General features: G+C 34.9%; 1 protein-coding gene across 1 annotated transcript in view; it reads right to left on the bottom strand.

Annotated features, from left to right (window-relative positions):
- Nucleotides 1-12,574, bottom strand: part of LOC121384528 (choline transporter-like protein 2) — a 55,977-nt gene extending 43,403 nt beyond the window's left edge. The window contains exons 1-2 of the mRNA XM_041514958.1: nt 12,369-12,574; nt 9,316-9,364 (exon numbers count right to left, since the gene is read on the bottom strand). Of these exons, the coding sequence (XP_041370892.1) occupies nt 9,316-9,364; nt 12,369-12,459 (140 nt within the window). The 5' untranslated portion in view covers nt 12,460-12,574. The remainder of the gene's footprint in view (nt 1-9,315; nt 9,365-12,368) is intronic.
- Nucleotides 12,575-22,102: the final 9,528 nt, after the last annotated feature.

Here is a 22,102-nt window from a genome sequence, read left to right as displayed (position 1 = left end):
GTCCAATTAGGCCTAAAAGAATAAAATGGGTTTCTGAGCACCAAACTCAACCTAGAAAAAAGGGTAAACCTTAATTGTTTTATTTATTAGCATGAATGTAGTTAAAAAAAAAACCAGCAGACCAAAAGTCCATCTAATCCTCTTACAAAATGGTTTTGTAAATAATTTCAGTTTCGTTAGACATAAAAAGAAAGGTAAAAGTGTTTTAGAAATTTAAAAAACCCCCAAACAAACCATACTATTTTTGAGTGCAATTTAAAAAACAATCAGCTCAAAAATAATAACTTGCAATAAATTCTACAGTATGGTCCCTGAAACACAATTTTTTTTTAAGGCCTTAGAACATATTTACAATATCGCTTTCAGTGTACTTAGGATCAGATATGTATCTGTGAAACTTGGTTTGAGGTTCTGAAGTATGCATGTTGTTTTTCCAGTCTCCGATGACTCATAGACAATGTTGTTGCCACTTCCCCCCCCCCCCCCCCCCCCATATACCCTGGTTGTTCCAGTGAGCCCAAATACAAATAATCAAGTTACTGTCACCTCTATAAAGACTGTGTGTTTTGTACAAGCTCTCTGACAATATTAAACACCCAAGAAATCACTGTAGCTTCCTCCAAAAGCCTGCTGCTGAAGGGTACTGGTACATAATTTTCCATATCTGTTGTCCTTGTACCTGGGCAAAATGCAGTGTAATTGTGATATGGCACTGGGGTATTACTACTCTACTAAAACGTAAAAGGCTGTGCCTAGCATTCATTGAATATGGTTGGTACTATACATGTATGACCCATTGTTTGGTGTCAAGAAAATGCTAGTAAGCAAGCCGCCCAAACTACGGTAGTCAACACTAGTGTTTTCCCTAGAATTTGTCAAGGTATTGTCGACTAAACACTTTTGTGTCATTTTCAACATTTTCCCATTAATTTTTTTTAATTGCAATTAAAATAAATGTAATTAATGTGCTTGCTTTAACAAACAACAGGGACTGGGACGTAGCCCAGTGGTACAGTGCTCGCTCGATGCGCGGTCGGTGTGAGATTGATCCCCGTCGGTGGGCCCATTGGGCTATTTCTCGTTCCAGCCAGTGCACCACGACTGGTATATCAAAGGCTGTGGTATGTGCTACCCTGTCTGTGGGATGGTGCATATAAAAGATCCCTTGCTGCTAATCGGAAAGAGTAGCCCATGAAGTGGCGACAGCGGGTTTCCTTTCTCAATATCTGTGCGGTCCTTAACCATATGTTTGACGCCATATAACCATAAATAAAATGTGTTGAGTGTGTCGTTAAATAAAACATTACTTTTTCTTTTTTTTAAATAAACAACAGGCATATTTTATTCATTAATAACACTCATTTTCTGAGTGTTTTATAATGGCAATTTTAGAATTAATTTTCGAAAAGGGATTGTTTAATCTCAGGGCAGCATGGCGCTGATTAAGGCAAGATGCCGCACCATCTAAAAGAAGCCTCGGGAAAACACTAAACCCATATATGGGCCTAGGCCAGAGTACTCTTCCTTAACCTGTATGTGCCCACAGGACCAGAATGTGTGCAGTTCTAAAAGATGCTGATACAGCATAATACACATTACGTTCACTTGATAGTCTACAGAACGAATTTCTTAACGCCCCAGTAATACACTGCTGATAACTTTATTGGATGTTAGTAACTTGCTTGTAACAGCTGTCTGTGAATACAAATAAATAAATTTAACTGAATTATGACATTGATATACTTGTGCAGGACAAACCTGTTAGTTTTATGACTACCAGGGTCGTACCTAGACTAAACTACCTGTTGTGTGTGTATAACTAGGACTGGGGAAGGGGGCACTTTATTTTTTTTTAAATCATGCCACAGTACTTATACCAGTATGGCCTTCTTCAGGCTACTACCTACTAGGTAGATAAACATAGTACTTCTAAAATTAAACACACTACTATTCTTTTTATTTTGGGGGAGGGCACAAGTGCGTCCCCACCTGCCACTGGTTAAGGCCCTAGTTATACAACATACTTTCGCAACAGGTTTGAACCAGATGTTGAAGATATAAATTACCACTGACTTTACAGTTCTGAGAAAAGATTTACAATAACTGTACCTCAACAACCTTTGACATTAACTCTGGGGGAAACAACAACAAGGAAAGTACAAAGGTGTACTTCTAACTTACTTAACCGTCAGTCGGCCAGGCAAACTGTAAACCAGTAATAGGTGAAATTATTTTTTTGTCTCACAAATAAATAAAAATGGAATAGCAATATCTGTTAATGACATTCGAAGATATTGGTGTCAAACATCTGGCGATAGTTTCCCCAAGTACAGATTTATGGGGCATAGGTTGACTACTGTACATGCCTACTTCTTTGTTGTTTTTTTATTTATTTTAAGCAGTACATTACATTTTCTCACCATAATAAAAATATGAAGACTTAAACACATTATGAAATAAAATTTAAAAAACTGGTTTATACCCTGTACCTTTCTTGTGCACAGTATTATACATATAATTTTTTTTTTTTTTTTTTTTTAAATGTCTGAATGACATTTATTCCAGAGTACATGTAGTAATGTCAGGCAGTTTTGGGTTAACAGGTATTATTATTAAAACACTGCATATATTATCTTGCCTGACCCCAATAATTTAAAATTTAAGACACGTATTAGCAACATAAAACTTTAGTGAGGTTGTCTATCAGAAACAAAAACAACACAAGCTTAAGTTGTAGTCTCTGATCAGATGAAATAATACTTTTGATCACTTTTAATACTATGCAACTTAAAGATAATTTAAATTTAGTCGAAAATTGCAGTAATGAGCCTGCTAACTAACTATATTGGTGTCTGCTATCGGTTGTGTTTAAGCAACAGCATGTAACATTTGTTGTGACTTCCGGTAATCACTGACAAAACAATAGCACAAACATTTATAAAACAGTCTGTACGTTGTACATGAGACAAAAATAAGATGAAACTTGCAAACAGACTATACACCTACCAAAATGCAGCAAGAGATATTTTATGTCATATTTTTTTAAATAGCGATTACAGTTACTGTAATGATTACCAGATCTAACAACTAGTAAAAAGAAAAGCAACTTTTTTATGTCAGGATTTATGGACAAATATATCCAGACCTGTGCAACCTAATCAAAAGAAATATTCTAATTAACAGCACCCATTCACATGACTGATTAGCGATAGAAATGTAGAAAAATTGAAATTATTAGTTTTATTTTCTGTGCAAAATACATTTTAGGTCGAAGTATATTCAACTTTATTAGTTATTTAATTATGTTTTGTTGAACGACACCATTAGAGCACATTGATTTATTAATCATCGGCTATTGGATGTCAAATATTTGGTAATTTTGATATAGTCTTAGAGAGGAAACCCGCTACATTTTTCCATTAGTTGCAAGGGATCTCTTATATGCACCATCCCACAGAGAAGATAACCATGGCCTTTGATATACCAGTTGTGGTACATTGGCTACAACGAGAAATAGCCCAATGGGCCCACTGACAGGTATCGATCTCAGACCAACCGTACTAGTGCTTTATACCACTGGGCTATGTTTTGCCCTATATTCAACTTAATATACTGGTGCATGAATGTATACCAGTATAGGACATACATGTATAAGGACACCACATGCATATAAAAAAGACACACACAGTATTAGGAATGTTTACAAAACAGCTATTATACTAGTGAACGTTCCCAGGAAGTAAAAGAAAGATCCACTGCTTGTGAGCAACAAATATCTGCCATTAAATAATCTAGTGAACCCAGTTACTGCAATTACAGTATAAAAACCCTAAAGATTACTGTGTATGTGAGCAAAGGAAACATATTTGTGCACTCATTTTTGTCAAATAATCATTTTAGCAGCACACCCAGTTACTGCAATTACAGTATACAGTGAAACCCTCAAGACCAGACCCTCTATAAAATGGAATGTAAGGATCTTTTATATGTACCATCCCATAGACAGGATAGCACATACCACAGCCTTTGATGTACCAGTCGTGGTGCACTGGCTGGAACGAGACATAACACAGACGGGGGATCAATCCCAAACCGACAGCGCATCAAGCGAGCACTTTACCACTGGGCTACGTCTAATCCCCAAACTGGAATGTCTTCAAAACTGGATGCTTTACACAGCCCCTTTTTAAATATCAGAACAGAACAGAGACATAGCCCAGTGGTAAAACACTCGCTTGATGCACAGTCAGTTTGGGATCGATTCCCGTCAGTGGGCCCATTAGGCTATTTCTTGCTCCGGCCAGTGTACCACGACTGGTACATCAAAGGCTGTGGTATGTGCTATCCTGACTATGGGATGGTACATATAAAAGATCCCTTGCTGCTAATCGAAAAGAGTAGTCCATGAAGTGGGCTTCCTCCTTCAATATCTATGTGGTCCTTAACCATATGTCTAACGCCATATAACCGTAAATAAAATGTGTTGAGTGCGTCATTAAATAAAACATTTCCTTCCTTCCATTGGTAGGGCCCATATAGGCTATTTCTCACTCTAGCCAGTGCAACACGACTGGTATACCAAAGACTGTGTTATGTGCTATCCAACCTGTGGATATTGCATATAGAAGATCCCTTGCTACTAATGGAAAAATGTAGCAGGTTTCCTCTCTTAAGACTACAATAAATCAATGAGCTCTAGGCGTCATTAAATAACAAAATTTAAAAGTAGGTTTTGGAATAAAGAGATTTCCATAATCTACATTTTTAAGGTTCTAACAGCTTTTTTTTGCCAGTATGCATTAATAAGTCAGAGTTAAAGTTAAAGTTTGTTTTGTTCAATTACACCACTAGAACACATTGATTTATTAATCATCACTTATTGGATGTCAAACACTTGGTAATTTTAACTCGTAGTCTTCAGCGGAAACCTGCTACATTTTTTCTATTATCAGCTAGGGGTATGTTATATGCACTCCCGCCACAGATATGACAGCACATACCATGACCTTTAATATACCTGGTTCAAATGGGAAAAGCCAATCAGGGTTTGATCATGTGACCAAAACTCCTCAGGTGAGCACTTTATTAAGTTAAATCCATTCCCAATCTGGAGCTTGACGCGGTAAGACGTGTTTGTTTCGCTTGTGCACACTGCACGTGCTTTCGTGTGCTCGACTTGGAGATCCTTCATTTCATTGTTTTTGTCACCGAAATAAAGTTTTCTAATGCAGCTATTGGAACTGATTGAACGCTGGAACGCTTCTCGTTTCGACAGCCTGCACCACCAGGTTGGATTCTCCATCTGACTATGTCGACTTGTTTTTTCGTGACTCGTATGACGGCCATTCTGCAGAACGCCACGGTTGTTCGCGTTTAGTCTCTACATGTCCGAGCTTGTCCTAGCAGCACTGGAAGATTGGGATATGTCACAGAAATCCACAAGAATTCCAGTTTATCATAGATTTGTTTCTATATAATGTTAAATGAGTAATTATTTTAGAATCTGATGCCAATGAATATTATCTTGACATACTTCTACTGAAGGCACTCGATTCCATAATGATGACCCATCACACATTTAGATTGCCCGATTTAAAAGGCGACTAAATTAATTCTTCTTTTTAGTTTTTGACTTTTCTTAGTTTGTAACGTGTACAAAAAATTATAAAGTCCCACTTATGACTGGCTTCGGTGGTGTAGTGGTTATGCCATCAGACTTCTGGCTGGTAGGTACTGGGTTCGTATCCCACCTGAGGCAATGGGGGATTTTTCATGCCAGTACCGGCTCCAACCCAGAGTGAGTGCACCGCTAGGCTCAATGGGTAGGTGTAAGGCCACATAAACCGACTTTCACCCACTTCACGGGTGCGATTATGGGTGTGTCTCCCGAGTGTATGACCCCACATGGGGGATGATTACCCGGCATGCACTGCAGGTTCCGTGTACCCCAGGCTCGGGTAATACTGAGATAGCTCAACTGACAGCAAGCGTGGAGCACGGACCTGTCAAGTAGTCCCACTTATATTTTTGGGAGTAATAATCAAAATTGTCCTTTTAAAGTATCTGCCCTGGGTTGGGTCCCTGGCTAACCAGGGATCGAACTCCGAGGCGGACATGCTCGAAACCTCTGTGGTATATGAGCATGTTAAAAATTTACACAACACATCTGTGTATGTTAGCTTATTGGAGGTATCTGGAACAGAAGATATGGTTGGGTACACATTGTATGCAATACTATTATATCTACACAAGGATCTTCTGTTTAACAAAGACATATGGGTTTGGTTATACATTAAGATTTTGCACTGAATGGCACAAGTTTATCTAGCATATATTTTTTTATCTTTGGACTACTTCATATTGTTCCTTAACAAACAATTCTTAAAGTAAATATAAATATTTAACGTGGATGCTATAAAAATTAATACACATATCATATTTTTTATTCTCAATTTAATCCATAGAGTAATACTACTAATATGTACTGCATGATCATATGTGCATGACCTGTATCAAAGCATGCAAAACACCTGACTGCATAGGTGTTGTTACTTAGATGAAGGAAGAAGGAAATGTTTTATTTAACGACGCACCCTGTTACTTAGATGATGTCATTTTTTGTAATAACACAACATCAATTTGCTTTATTAAAAAAAAAAAGGTTTTATTGGGCATACTTTGTCATCAGCCTCACAGGCTTGATACCAGGCCAGCAGGAATGGGGTATAGGGTGGAGACAAAAATGTACATCTTTTAGTCTTTTAAAATAAAAATAAAAATATGGCTTATGACTTGTACCTTACAACACTAGAGATTGTGCCTCCTCACTACACAAATCTTTCTTTTGAGCCTGGTTACACACCAAATAGCCACAGTGTCAAGGATCAAATTTTAATTTTGGTGGGCATGGCAAATGTAAATATAACACAAATTAGGGCACCTAGACAAACTTTTCTTTCAAAAGAGGGCCACAAATCGGACCAGAATACCTGACACTTACTGATGGAAATAAGACTGATGAATAAAATAGCATTAGGCCCAAAACACATCAAAGCTGGGTCTGGGTATGGAGAGTGTTATCAATATAATTGATTGCGCTTAAATCTTGGGATATATTTTCTTCTATAAACATCAACAATAATTACGATTATTCCACATTGCTTAATATATATATATATCTTTTCTGTTGTTCATTATGAAAATTTAAAAAAATAAGGCTCGAACATATATTGCATAGCTGCCAGTGTGAAAATACAGTACATATTCTATGACAACTAGCTGTTGACACCAGCACAGATACAGTGGGTTTTCCACATTAAAAAAAAAAAAAAAATGTTTTATTTAATGACACACTCAACACATTTTATTTACGGTTATATGATGTCAGACATATGGTTAAGGACCACACAGATATTGAGTAGGAAACCCGCTGTCACCACTTTATGGGCTACTCTTTTCGATTAGCAGCAAGAGATCTTTTATATGCAACATAACACATACCACGGCCTTTGATGTACCAGTCGTAGTGCACTGGCTGGAGTGAGAAATAGCTCAATGGGCCCACCGACAAGGATCGATCCCACACTGACCGTGCATTGAGCGAGTGCCTTACCACTGGGCTACATTCCACCCCCTTGCCACATTCAATTCAATGTGTTTTGTTTTGGACTGGTACCATACTTGCCATACCCAGATCCAGTCTGGTTTGGGCCTTATACATCTCAATTCCAGTGCTGAACATGGATGCCAAATCATGCCAATGTATTGCATTACTCACACTTGACTTTTGGTTTTCCTTCATATCTCATAGCCCTATAATGTAACAGGCATATATGTCAAAATGTCGTAAAAAATATAATTAAATGAGAATGCTCTTCCTTGAATGGGTACTCGAGTCCTGTGAATGGAATTGACTCTGGCTATAGACTCGGCCCATGCCAGAGTACTTGAGTACTCATGGAGACCCTTATTTTCTGATAAAATGATTTCACTCTGGTGACTTGTGCTCTAGCCTATATTCACATGTAATTTGTTGGGTACAAATGCATTTTATCATATTAACAATGATAATTTAGCTATTTCTTACACATATTTAACATGGAATATATGTGAAGGACATGGTAGCTAACTCACTCTAGGTGGGACCTGTACCGGGATGCAAACCCAGTAGCTACACGTACCACACTCAACCACAACACTATCAAGGCTGATACAGACAGCAGGGTATGCCGAGAAATACTGTATTTATATGCTTTAGTTCCCATGGGAACGAACTGTAACATTATATGTATACATGCAGTGTATAATTAATAATAATTAGCTCTCTCTAGTCCTCAGAAGCTCAGACTGACACAATCAATAGTTTTACAGGTTTTAGCTTTTTAGCTGAGAGATACATGGAACAGCATTTATAAGCAGAGTCAAATTCTCACATACCCTGCCTGACATTTTCAAGTTCTTTTTACAAGTAATGCTGGAGCAATAGATTAAAAACAACAATAACCATAATCAATCAAGTATATACAGGTACATACTTATTTTAACTACACTATATATATTAACTATAAAATATATACTATCAATTTTTTACAACTGTACCATCCAAAATGTCAACATAATTTTAAACAATGACTCAGCCCAAGGTCAGGACAACTAAGCCAATGATCAGCTGATTACCAGTTTGACTGGTTTCAACACTGTTGTTGGTGTTGTATATTGCAGGGGTGGGAATTGGTGAACTGTAAAAAAAAGAGGAAATCTGGAGGGGTCCCGGAAATTCTTGAAATCTTAGGTTAAAATCTGTGCCATCTGACACATTTTGGAGGAAAGGACGATTAAAATGCGAGGAAATGCAGTGTTCCATGAGAGGAAAACAGCAGATCCGAGGAGAATCCCCACCCGATATTGTGTTACTTATAAATTTACTGCTTTTAATTCTGATACATTTTTGACCAGCATTTTAATTGATATCTTTTTGAGAGAATGATTTAATGAAGACATTTGAAGTTAATAACTGTTATTGAACTATTTTTCCACAATGTCTTTCATATCCATGTTACCATAAATAAATTGTTAGTTATAAAGGTTGAAGCCTGGCATTAATTTGTTTATAGTTAATTTTAATTGGTTAATATAGTTAACATATGTCAGCAAGATAAATTCTTTGGAGAAGCATCACTTGGCTTATGTGTGCTCTTTTGGCCCTCATGAGACTTCTACAACTTATAATATACATTATATATATCACAGTCAGTTTATTGAACCCGAACAATTTAAAAAATGATGGATATCTAGATCCCTTTACAATGTACTTACCTCTTTTCAACAGGCCCTGAGAAATTTGGATCATAATGACGAGGTTTTCCTTAAGAAAAAAAAAATATATATATATACACACACACACACAGAGAGATATATAGAGAGAGAGAGAGAGAGAGAGAGAGAGAGAGAGAGAGAGAGAGAGAGAGAGAGAGAGAGAGAGAGAGAGAGAGAGAGAGAGAGAGAGAGAGAGAGAGAGAGGCAGACGGAGGGTTGTTGAGTCAAACACCATTTGGGCATCAGAATTTGTTCGACCCAGTGTCTATAGTACTGTCGGAAATAGAATAAAAATGATTTTTGCCGATTATTTCTTACATACTAAACCGACAAGTAAATATTGTGTAAATATCCATTCAATGATACTTTACCTAATTAAGCATTTACTTGTTTGGGCTCTCACTGATGTACAAGGTGGTGTTTACTCTTGAAATTAAACTAAATATGTCAGTAAACAGGAGATTTGTGACCTTTATTGGACAGACTATAACACATTTTGATTGATATGTGTCAATTTCATTTACCCATTAAACAAACTTTTAATTTAAAACTGCAAGTTAACTGATTATTTTGAATTGCAGCATAAATTATTAATTATGACTAGCATATTTATTGAATATAAATTCAATATAAGTACATTATAAATTTACACAATCTTGCAACAATTTAAAGGTGCTATATAACGCGAGCTGTGATAAAGATTTTCCAATAAAAAAGTATTTTCTACCAGTAGATAAAATTATTTCTTAGAATCATTTATGGGCATTTTTAAAGGTGTCTTCTTTAAATGTTAAATCAAAAGTTTATTAAAAAAAAAAAGAAAAAAAAAAAAGATTTGCAATAGCTGTCATTGGGTAACATTGAGATAGCACCTGTAATGCCGGTATAATGGATCGTTATAATGGCTCTTGACAGTTTTGCTCAAAAGTTACTTAAATATGACTACAAATATTTTGTTTTGGAGAGGGATAGGGGCAAACCATCATTAGAAACAGTCCCTCACATATTGTAACAGCAATGAAATTGACACATGTTGACAAAAAAATAATTATAGTCTGTTCCAATTAAGTGCACAAATCACCTGTTCACGGACATTTTTCTTTTAATTTCAAGAGTAAACACCACCTTGAACATCAATGAGTGCCCAAACAAGTAAATGCTAAATTAGGTAGACTATCATTAAATAGATATTTACAAAATATTTACTGGTCACTTTAATATGTAAGAAATAATCAACGAACATCATTTTTATTCTATTTCCGACAGTACTTTAGTTTCTGCTAACTATTCGGCAACTTTCTCTTGAGTATTTCAAATTGCAAAGTACTTAATAATTTAAAACTGAAGTCTGTCTGTCCTACTCAATATAAACAAAATTAAAATTCCCAAAAGAAACTGTGTCTCAGTCCTTCACTACAGATTGTACCCCCCATTCCACTCCAATGGTTCGATCCTATGGGACTGCCAGTCAGGACAACACATACCATGGCTTTTGACACATCATGGGACTTAATCAAGTTTATTTGTATAATTTACAATTTCTTTGTAATTGTACCAGTATTATAATTATTAGTTGAAGAAACTCTTTTTCTTTCTGTTTTTAAAAAGCCACAAAAATGTTTTTAAAAGAAGCTTTTAAATTATTACTTGAACAACAAGGCAAAACCAAATGTACAAAATTGATGTACACAGTCAAAAGTAGATACATGCTTACAATTGACCTACCCTGTTCACCAAACAAAGAAACATAACCCTACTGAGTCATGTTATTTAGTATTTTCAAGTACAGATGCACAAAATACCACAAGAACAAAGTATATACACATGTAGCTGAAATTTTTATAGTTGATCAATAAAAAAAGAACTGTTACAACAATTTTTTTTTTAATAAAGATGCTGATCAATATACATCCTATTTTACTTTTTTAATTTTTATAACCCTTATAAATTTGCTTCCAATAAAAAAAAATATATTGACGTGTGACTTCACATTTTTATCCTTTCACTAGTACATATAAATATAAACATTCACATTCAGACTACACTCTGCCATACATTTTGACCTGAGAAGGGTCCTATGTTTAGACCGACAGAAAAGCTTAAATAAATCCATGATGGGTCATGTGTTTTTACCGTATTTTGGTTCATGTGTAGAAAAATTAATTTTAAAGGTAAAACGTAAAAAACCAATTGGATGTATTTAAAGGGACATTCCTAAGTTTGCTGCATTGTAAGATGTTTAGGACTAATAAAATATTTCTACGATTAAACTTACATATTAAATATATTTTCTGGTTTAGAATATCAGTGTCTGTATATTCGATGTGTTTTTGGTCGTCTTAAGTAAGAAGTCCAAACTGGATTTTGTCTTCCAATAATTTCGTAAGTACGAAAAAAAAAAAAATTGTAAGTGAAATTTAACCTAGTACAAATATTAGGGTGATCAGAAACACGATTAATATACAGCCACTAATATTTTATGCAGAAAAATATATGTGATATGTAATTACAATTGTTAAAAAGGAATGTCCCTTTAAAATTTCTTGGCTGCTCGACTGTCTGCACTTCTAACTTTGACGGGCCCATTGGTTAAATGCTTGCTTGATGTGTGGTGTATATAGGATCGATCACTGTTGGTGGCCAATTTGGCTACTTCTCATTCCAGACAGTGCCCCATGACTGGTATAACAAAGGCCATGGTATGTGCTATCCTGTCTGTGGGATGGTGCATATCCACCAGGTCCAAGGGGGTTCATTCCTACCATTAAAGTGCTTCAGTGACCGAGCAATTAAATTAATTTAATTAGCACCAAGTGTATTTCATTAGCACAAATTTTATTTAATTAGCACTAATTTTATTTAATTAAAGTTATTTACAAATCTCAAAAATCAAGGTAATTAACATTTGCATCAACACATAGGCCTATGACCGTGATTCATAATTTACATATTTTTAAACATCCGTGATGTCCATGACTGATTTTTCCAAAAGAAAGTGTTCTATATTTATCGCATTATTGTCACGAAAAGCTACTACCCCATACAAAACGTACCATATTCCTTGGTATCCGGAGACACGGTTTCTTCTTCAAATTCCTCCATCTCTGCTGCCTCTGTCTCTCTTTCTTTACGTTTTTTCCCCATCACGATTGATACTAAACAACTAACCTACTAAACAAAGTACTAAATAAACAATTTACACTGCTTCGTCTACAAGAAAGCCATCTACGATGTACAGGTAGTTTTCGCAATCAATAGGCTTCGCTTCCTTGTTTACCGAAGCAGAGCCACCTATTGTCCACAAACAAGAAAATTCCGTAATCGACCGACATGCTGTAAAAGTCCGGATGTCGTTTACGACTATACACGAAGATGTCCGAATGCTAAACATTTGGACGAGTTGTACAAGATCATGTGTAGTAAAACTATTATTTCATATTTATATTTATTTTCAAATTGTTTGTCTCTTTTATATTTATTTCTTATGTTCAGTGGTTTTGTAAAATAGACAAATAATTACAAAGTAAATATCAAATACATTTAGATTAACAATTAAGATTAAATCACTACCGAAACATTCCATGCGGTTTGATTGATCGATTGAAAACATATTTTATTGCATATATAGGGCCTATATATATATATATATATACATATATAGCCTATATATATATGTGTGTGTGTGTGGGGGGGGGGGGGGGGGGTCATTATCGATAAAGTCCGATTTTGATGTCGCCAGCATTTAGGAGCTAATTTTTTTCAATAATACTCGCAAGATTCTCATGATTTGTAACTAAATAGTAACTTACAATATTAAGTCATTATTCTACACAAGATATTGTTTCTCAAGGTCACTGATTATGACTTTTTTTTATGCTAATGCAATCACGTGTCAGCAAAATCAGCACTTTTTATAGTAAGTTTATAGCTACTTAACTATACCAGATTTTCTGATGCGGACCCTGTCCTAGAGGAAGATGTTGGAAATCTTATCCGCCCCCACCGAACTTCACAGTCAGTGATTCTAAAATCCAGTGTTTAACGAATAAAAATGCAGGTGGTTAGTTTTAGTAGTTAAAAATGTAATTATCTTGGTCGGCTGTTATTTTCCTTATTGTTTGTTTGTTTTTGCGTTTGTGTGTAATTTTTTGTGGGGGTTTTTAAGTTCCTTTATTTATTTATTTATTTATTTATTTTTATTAGGGAAGATATAATGTATGTTTGTTTAACTTACAGTACAACAAAATGCATTTTTGATGTTGCAACCTCTCATTACAAAACTGCAGGCGTCATTGAATTTATGAGATGTATTTATGCTTTGCTATAAGTGGTTTGTAATAATTAATGCAATAAACTATATATCCTATAGAATAGTTGCCTTTCATTAATTTAATACAGGATTTAAATCCGTCAAATGAAGATGATTTTTCCTTTACAAAAACTAAAAAAATGGCATTTGATATTGCTTCTGTAAGCCTCATACCCAAATACAATTTATCGAAAAAAGATCGGGCACTCTAGGAAACATCAATGTTGAGTTGTTCTGGTTCTTTGATTGGCACATCTAAAACATTGACGTGTGCCGTACGTGTATCCTGTCATTACATCGTTTCTGTTCAGGTTACCGATATCAAGTAGCCTACTAATATTGTGCTTAAGTGACTATGTCAGTTGCCAGCGTTTAAATTAATGGTTTTAAAATTAATTTGCCTGCGAGGGCCAATACAATTTATAGTAATGTTAGTCAGCAGGCTACTAACACAAGACACCATATACAGAGTACGTTCGCAAAACTTTATAACTTTAATTAGCATACACCCTCAAGCTCCCTACTGTACCAAAATCTTTGATCTTGTGTAATATCCCCTCCATATTCACCCAACTCCTCTTGTGGAATATTAATAGGAATATTTGTTTCTACATGTCGCAATGACATTGTTTAACCATTATGGCCAAGCAACTTCATATTCACTGCTTTTTCAATGACGGAAATGCTGAACACTCGGAATAAAATAGTTAACATCTCGATATACAGAATAGCAAATACTCAAGCTTGACTGTTTTGTTTCTTTGAATACTATGTTTTGATGTTTTTAAAGCATTTAGATCAACTAAATCAACTTTCTTGTGACAAGCAAAACATGCTTACACATTTGAGATAAAGAGAAAGTGAAGCGGGGAAATAAGCAGTTTTACAAAGTTACATGGACTTCGTTACGTGTGACATACTGTATTAAATATAGAGAAGGTGGGGAAAACAGGAAGTATGTAGACCTCTGAATATCTACCGAAGTCTACGTTTGTTTGCCTTCACTTCTGGCACCTTGTACGCCGAATTCTGCTAATACACCAAACTTCCGACACATATACGTAATCCATTGTCCATCTCTGCTGACACATACGTACTTTGTATATGGTTCTCAATAGTGCCTACATCACGTATCACTTGAAACCAGAACACACATTTGAGGTTGTCTTTATTGGTCAGCATGTTGAAGCGGCGTTCCTATCAGTGTCTTAAAACGTTTCAGAACGGTTTTGAAAAATTTTAACGACAAGAATGTTTGGTCGTTCCTATACAGTGCTGTTATAACGTTGTAAAAACATTTCAACCAAAAAGCGTCTTGACAATTTCCACACCGTTTCAGCTAAAAGGGATAGGCTGGAACAGTTTAGGTATCAAATGTGAACACTTTATTGTCTTTTAACTATTAATGCATTTGCATCTTGGAATCAAATATGACGTAATACTAACAACGTTAAAACGCTTTCAAAACAATATAAAAAGGCTTGTGAGAACAGCTAGTGAATATTGATTAAAACATTTTCCATAAAACAATTTGGGAACTTTTTAGAAATGGTTTTAGTGGGAGCTCATCTTAACATATTATAATACATTCAGGCAGATTGTTGATACTGACGAGGTGTCAGTTTTGGATAGTGGAATGTATGAATATGGTGATAATCGATTTTCTTTTTCTTTTTTGTTTGTTTCTCCTTCTTCTTTTTTGTTTGTGTGGCCAACACGCAAGAACTGCATTGATTTAAGTACATTACCTCTTTGGCATCGACTGGGTGGTGAGAGAGTGAGAGTGAGAGTGAGAGTGAGAGTGAGAGTGAGTGAGAGTGAGTAAGTGAGTGAGTGAGTGAGTGAGTGAGAGAGAGAGAGAGAGAGAGAGAGAGAGAGAGAGAGAGAGAGAGAGAGAGAGAGAGAGAGAGAGAGAGAGAGAGAGAGAGAGAGAGAGAGAGAGAGCGAGCGAGAGAGAGAGCGAGAGAGAGAGAGAGAGACTATTGGACTATTTCTCGTTCCAGCCAGTGCACCACAACTGGTATATCAGAGGCCGTGGTATGTGTTATGCTGTCTGTGGGATGGTGCATATAAAAGATCCCTTGCTACTAATGGAAACATGTAGCGGATTTTCTTTCTAAGACTATATGCCAAAATTACCAAATGTTTGACATCCAATAGCCGATGATTAATAAATCAATGTGCTCTAGTAGTGTCGTTAAATAAAATAAACTTTTATATCAATGCTAGAAATAAACTTTATTGAACAATTTTTTAATATGCATACAGTATTTAATAATTTTTAAAGCCGCACGCCCTAGTTTCATCCAGCGAAAATAAATTATAATTTGGTTAATCTACAAACCTGTAACACACTTAGATCACGTTTTTATCAAATGGAGTGAAAAAGCAGGTTTTATATCGATAAATACCATGGGAATCCCCATGTCCCAATTGCTTGAAATAATTTTGAAAGTTAGTATTCTGATGTCACCGGTAGATGTCGCTCGAAGCACAACAATGCCTACGTCACGACAAATTTCACAGAGTGCGCACAGACTTGGGGTGCGTTCCTTTCACCTCTCCTGGACATGTTCCAACTGTTCTGTCCTGGTTGTATCCTCTCTCCAGATATCGTAAGACTTAGCCAAATTATTGGTTTTAAGGGTTTGTAACGTTTTGTATTGAGACACGTACTTGTCTGAATTTTATTGTTACTGAAAATGTTCACGAACTGTGAAGAAAAATCTCACTTAATGAACAACAAGCAAACGACAACAAATCGGATGTTGATTGCGCGAACCGTGCACGAGAAAACAAACCGAACCCAAATGATAACGGTCACGTGGTATACCAACGTCTGTGACGTTTACACAGGAAGATTCCCTCTAAAAATAGATTGGACCTCACTTGATTAACGGTTTTTTCTCGAGTGCGCGCGGCTTTTTAAGAAATACAAAAAATGCATTTCGTGGTTTTACAAACATCAGGATTACTAGGATTACCAAAAAGCACTCCAGGTGAATGGAAATGTGTATTCTAAATAATAAAATTTAAGTAAACTGCAATTTTATTTGTGAAAAAATGGGTTTAATAGCGAAAAACAACGCCGTAATGGTTAACAACTAGCCGTAACTAGGGCGTGTCCCTTTAAACTCTTACGAGCCTTTTTCTAAAAAAAACCCCAAACTATTACATACTGTAAACGTGGAAGCATATATTTGTTCAAATCATAAGCCGAAATTATTCAAGTATTAACAATTTATTTAGCAAAGGGGAAGAAAGCTGAGAGGGCACATTCCCCCACTCCCAAAGCTGTGGTTAGAATATGTACTCGCAGTATTTTTTGCCCCACATCCTGCTCAGTTGCTATTTGGATGTCTTAACACATGGTAATAGTCTCACATCTTTATCAGAAGCATGCATGTGGATTCCATCTTAAGAAAGAAAAACCCCCCAGTATTGATGATCATACCCTTTTCTTTTTTTTAGTTTACATGGGTAATTTACGAACTGCTGTTGACTGTAGGACATCTAACAATATTCAGTGGAAGCAGTCATATATATATATATATATATATATATATATATATATATATATATATATATATATATATATATATATATATATATATATATATATATATATATATATATATATATATATATATATATATATATATATATATATATATATATATATATATATATATATAGTCTTTATTCCTCTAAACAGAGTTGTAACATATAAATACATTTCATTACATACATACAAACATACAAGAATACAATAAGTTAATAAATAAAACTATGGTAAATGTGGGTAAGTAGAGCATGCATCGAACCATGAGTACATAGTGATTCAAATACGAGCACATAAAGTTTATGGGGTAATACAATTATCGCTTGCTATCGGTAGCTTCAAAGTATTGCTTGCTTAGTAGATGAATGTAATAGACAACGGTTTCACAGTAAGTACTTTCTATCGAGTCATCAACATTAATTGGAGGTTCACAAGATAATATCTTTGTAATAAAAACAGAATCGGGAAGATTGTGAAGAACGACACCGAGTTCTACTGGTCCGACGTCCAGAAGAGATATCCAGAATTCGTCTCTAATTTCAGATATAAATTGACAATGACATTTAACATGTATTAGCAAATCAGAATAGTTGAAGTGACAGAGGGGACACACTCCTTTACATGATATAGGTCGCCACGAAGCGCATACATTAATTACATGAGGTGCCTGTTCGTTTAGCAATGGGTTCACACGCGAACTTTGCCATGCTTTGTGGATATTTAAATTGGGATGAAGTTGCAGAAAATGGCTGATGAAGACGAGATTTGTTTGCCACTTTAATTCTTCAAAATCAAACACGCTTTTTTTAACTAGTCGTTTCCATGTATGTTTCGATGGAAATATTGACGTATTATAGAAATCAATCAGATGATTTAAAAGTTTGTATTTACACATAATCTTGTGTATATCTGTTATAAAACCTACAGGAGTTGTAACACATTTGTTTTTAAAACATAGCAGCCTACTGGTTATAATTTTATGTACCAAGGTCCAAGTTGGGGTCCGTAGGAGGTGACCCAGAAAATATAACTTGTGCATGTCTATTATTGCTTCAATAGAAGTGATACCAATCAATCCCAGGCAGATGTCTGTTCGAGTTCGTTTGGGCAAACCCTGAATATTCTTAATAGAGGACCTAAAGGGACATTCCTGAGTTTGCTGCATTGTAAGATGTTTCCGACAACTAAAATATTTCTACGATTAAACTTAAGTATTAAATATATTTTCTTGTTTAGAATAGCAGTGTCTGTATAGTCAATGTGTTTCTGGTCGTCTTAATATTTGTAAGAAGCCCAAACAGGATTTTGTCTTCAAATAATTGCGTACGTACGAAAAAAAATATTTTAGGAAATAAAATCAAATTTAACATAGTACAAATATTAGAACGATCTGAAACACTAATATTTTATGAAGAAAAATATATTAGATATATAATTACAGTCGTTAAAAAGCCTTTGTTAGTCGATAACATCTTACAAATTGCAGCAAACTCAGGAATGTCACATTGTGATATTCTCACATATTTAATTATCAGATTCAGTGGCATATGTCGGACTCCCATCTTAAGTTTAAAAAAAGAAAGATACGGGTGTTATTCACAATTTTGTGTTACTTTACATCAATTATTTACAGACTGCAGCTGCTAAAAGTAAATCTAAGCAAATGCAATGGGGGCAGTCATAGCCTTGTCAAAACATCATTTTGCAGATATTGTTTTTGTCATTCAGATTAGCCTACGTCTTTTTTAACAATGCAGTGTTTACAATAAGGTCCAGGATGCTTTTGAAATCATTCTTATAACAACTTGTTTGTTATTGTGCTCAGAAGGCTGGAAATACCATTTCTGAACAACGGAAATTCCAAATTTTCTAGGGAAAGCATGCCTCCGAAAGTGATTGCTTCCATGCGTCGCCGTTGTCAAGCTGTCATCAGTGCTCGTGGTGGTCATAACCGATACTGACATTTTGCTCACCCCTATGTCACACATATGCCTGTGTACATGTCTCAGGTGGATTCCCAGAGATACTGTTTCGGACATGTACAGAGTAATCACCTTCCCATGGCGTCTTCATCTTTGGTTGCGTGTATCCTGTCTACCAGGTTTGTAAAAAAACAATTAAACTTTGAAAATCAATGTTTCTTTTTTTGAAGAGTATATAATTTCTCGTCGGCTTCAGTTGATCAAACTCTACCACAATGTGGCGCACAGTCGGCGTACACTGACAATGCTCACACTGAGGAGGAGGGTCCTTCTTTAAAATAAATGAATGCGTCAAATACGTATGACCGATAAGGGTACGGCACAATACTACTTCATCCTTCCTGCACCGCCTGTAGGATGACTGCCACTCTCCCAGGACTGGCTTGACAAAATGAAGCTTGTTCGCGACGGCACCGTCCCAATCATCTTGCCAAGTCGAAAAGATATTGGTTAATATGATATTTAAAATCACTGTAGGGGACACCAATATGGGGCAAATTCAAAGCAAACTTGGCAGCAAAATAAGCCTTTTCATAGCCCTGAATGCCAACATCGCTGAGTACCCAACAAAATATAACATCTTTATTGGCAAAAGAAAAAAAAAACTTTCGGATCACCATCCCAACTAAGGGATGCTTCAGTTCCATGTACTGTAGAGCTTGGAGAAGCCACAACATATCCATCCCATGATCCCTTACTGGATGGGTATTCTGTGGCTTCTACTATTTTTCAAATCAGACACAATAATTTCCATGAGATTGCCCGATTCAAGATCAATTAATATACCAAATACAAAAATGCTTTATGCATGATAACAAGTGTGCAGAATTTAATATAACCCAACCTTTAGCTGAAAAGGCATGGAATAAAAATGAACAAAAGAACAATTTTAATGTAAACCTTTTATTTAAATTTGAAACAAATAATAGAAATTTATATTAATAAATAAATAAATAAATAAAAATGCTTTAACATCCACTGAACAAGTGTTTTCAAATTATTCTTATCAGAAAAATGTACACTGTTTTAAATGATTTGCATAAGTTATAATAAATCACCTAAAAATTGTTTACAAACCATAATATGGTTTATATGATATAAACAATTCAAAGGTGTGGCACAATAACTTGGTGAATATATCCAAACCAAATATGAATGTCAAGCATAGAATTATTCATATGAATGAACAGTTGTCAATATTAAGCTGCAGTTTTATTCACTATATATCACTGTTTACAAACCGATTTCTATAATTTGGGAATAGTTGTCTGAATGTCTCTGTACATCAGATCAGCTTGAAGTAATACAAAATCTTAAAGGTGCAGACCCTAGTTACAACTTGTACAAATCAACACTAAGTTTAGTTAATCAACAAACCTGTAACACATCTGGATAAAGTTACAACAGAGTGAAAGAAGAGTCTGTGATGTTAAACCTGAAAAATATCCTTAAAAAATAGACTAGAACTCGAATCAATAACCGCTACTTCTCAAATGCACCTGCATTTTTAAAAATATGAAAAATGCATTTTATATTAGCAACAACAGGATGACCAGAAACACTTCGGTTCTATGGAAATGAATAATCTAAACAATAAAATATAAGTAATGTTTGATTTCAGTAGTGAAAAATATGTGGTAGTGTTTAAAAACTAGGGTCTGTCCCTTGAATGACTCAGTGGTATACATTCATACAAAGCCAACATTTTTACCAAGTAGACCACTAATTATATGTCATAGTTATGTCTGACCAAACCTTAATAGAATGACTGACTTTTAAATAAAGCTGTTACATTTAAAACTCTAGAAGTAGATGGACTGAAAATTTCAATGTTAAATTTTAATAAAATTAAAAAAAATTGAATAAAATATTTAAAATCCCAAAATATCTCTCTGTTGTTTGTGAAAACTGCCCCATAGAATCATAGTACAAAGTTTGAGAACTATCCCTTCAAAACTCTAAAAGACAGACTTTCAACTTTTGAATTTTAATTTTTAATAAAAATTCAAATTTCCAAAATATCTCTCGATTTGTTTGTGGAGAGTGCCTCAGCAGGGCACAATATTTCATCAGAACCGTTGTTCTGTTAGCGTGTCGGTTACGCAACTTTAAAATCACGAGAACCGCCAATCGGTGGTGAACAATTACATTCTAAATTTAAAAGTACCATATATCAGTAATGATAGAGAAAATCAGTTTGTTTTTAACTACATTTGAACCACCAATGTAGCACAGAACAGTAGTATAGTTCAAGTGTTTAAGGATTAGGTAGGCCTACCTCATCAGTTACAAGAAATATATTCACGTAACCGAACAATCGGTTACCTAAGTAACAGACTTCCAGCTACCTAGTTGATGGACAAACGCTGGACAGTATACACCAGGCAAATTGGTATTAGAAAAGTTCCACTGACGAATATCATAATGAAGGTAAAATTTCTATTTAAATCTTTTAAATTTAATGCTCTAGGTGAAAATAAAATGAACATTTTCAATGTTAAATTTTTATTTAAATTTTTTTTTTTTTTTTTTTTTTCAAAATCTCTCTTGATTAGTTTGTGAATACTGCCCATGAGAATACTTGCACTAAGTTTCAGAACTATACAATCAAAACTCTAGAAGATAGATGTGTACATTTTAAATGTTGAATTTCTATAAATTTTAAAATGTTTAAATGTAATAAACATTAACAAATTCAAAATTACCAAAATATCTCTGTTAGTTTGTGAAGATTGCCTCAAAGAATCATAGTACAAACTTTCAGAACTATCTGATCAAAACTCTAGAAGAAAATATACGTTCAGATTTTCAAAACATTCAATAAAAATTCACAATTTCTAAAATCTCTCTCTATTAGTGAGTGAAGGGTACCTCAAAGTATCACTGCACAAAGTTTCAAAACAGTTCAATAGAAACTATAGAAGATAGACTTCA

The sequence above is a fragment of the Gigantopelta aegis genome, chromosome 10 (genome assembly GCF_016097555.1).
Source record: "Gigantopelta aegis isolate Gae_Host chromosome 10, Gae_host_genome, whole genome shotgun sequence".
In the NCBI taxonomy this organism is placed as follows: domain Eukaryota; kingdom Metazoa; phylum Mollusca; class Gastropoda; order Neomphalida; family Peltospiridae; genus Gigantopelta; species Gigantopelta aegis.
The sequence above is the reverse complement of the archived record's forward strand: the minus strand, read 5'-3'. Positions and strand labels throughout refer to the sequence as shown.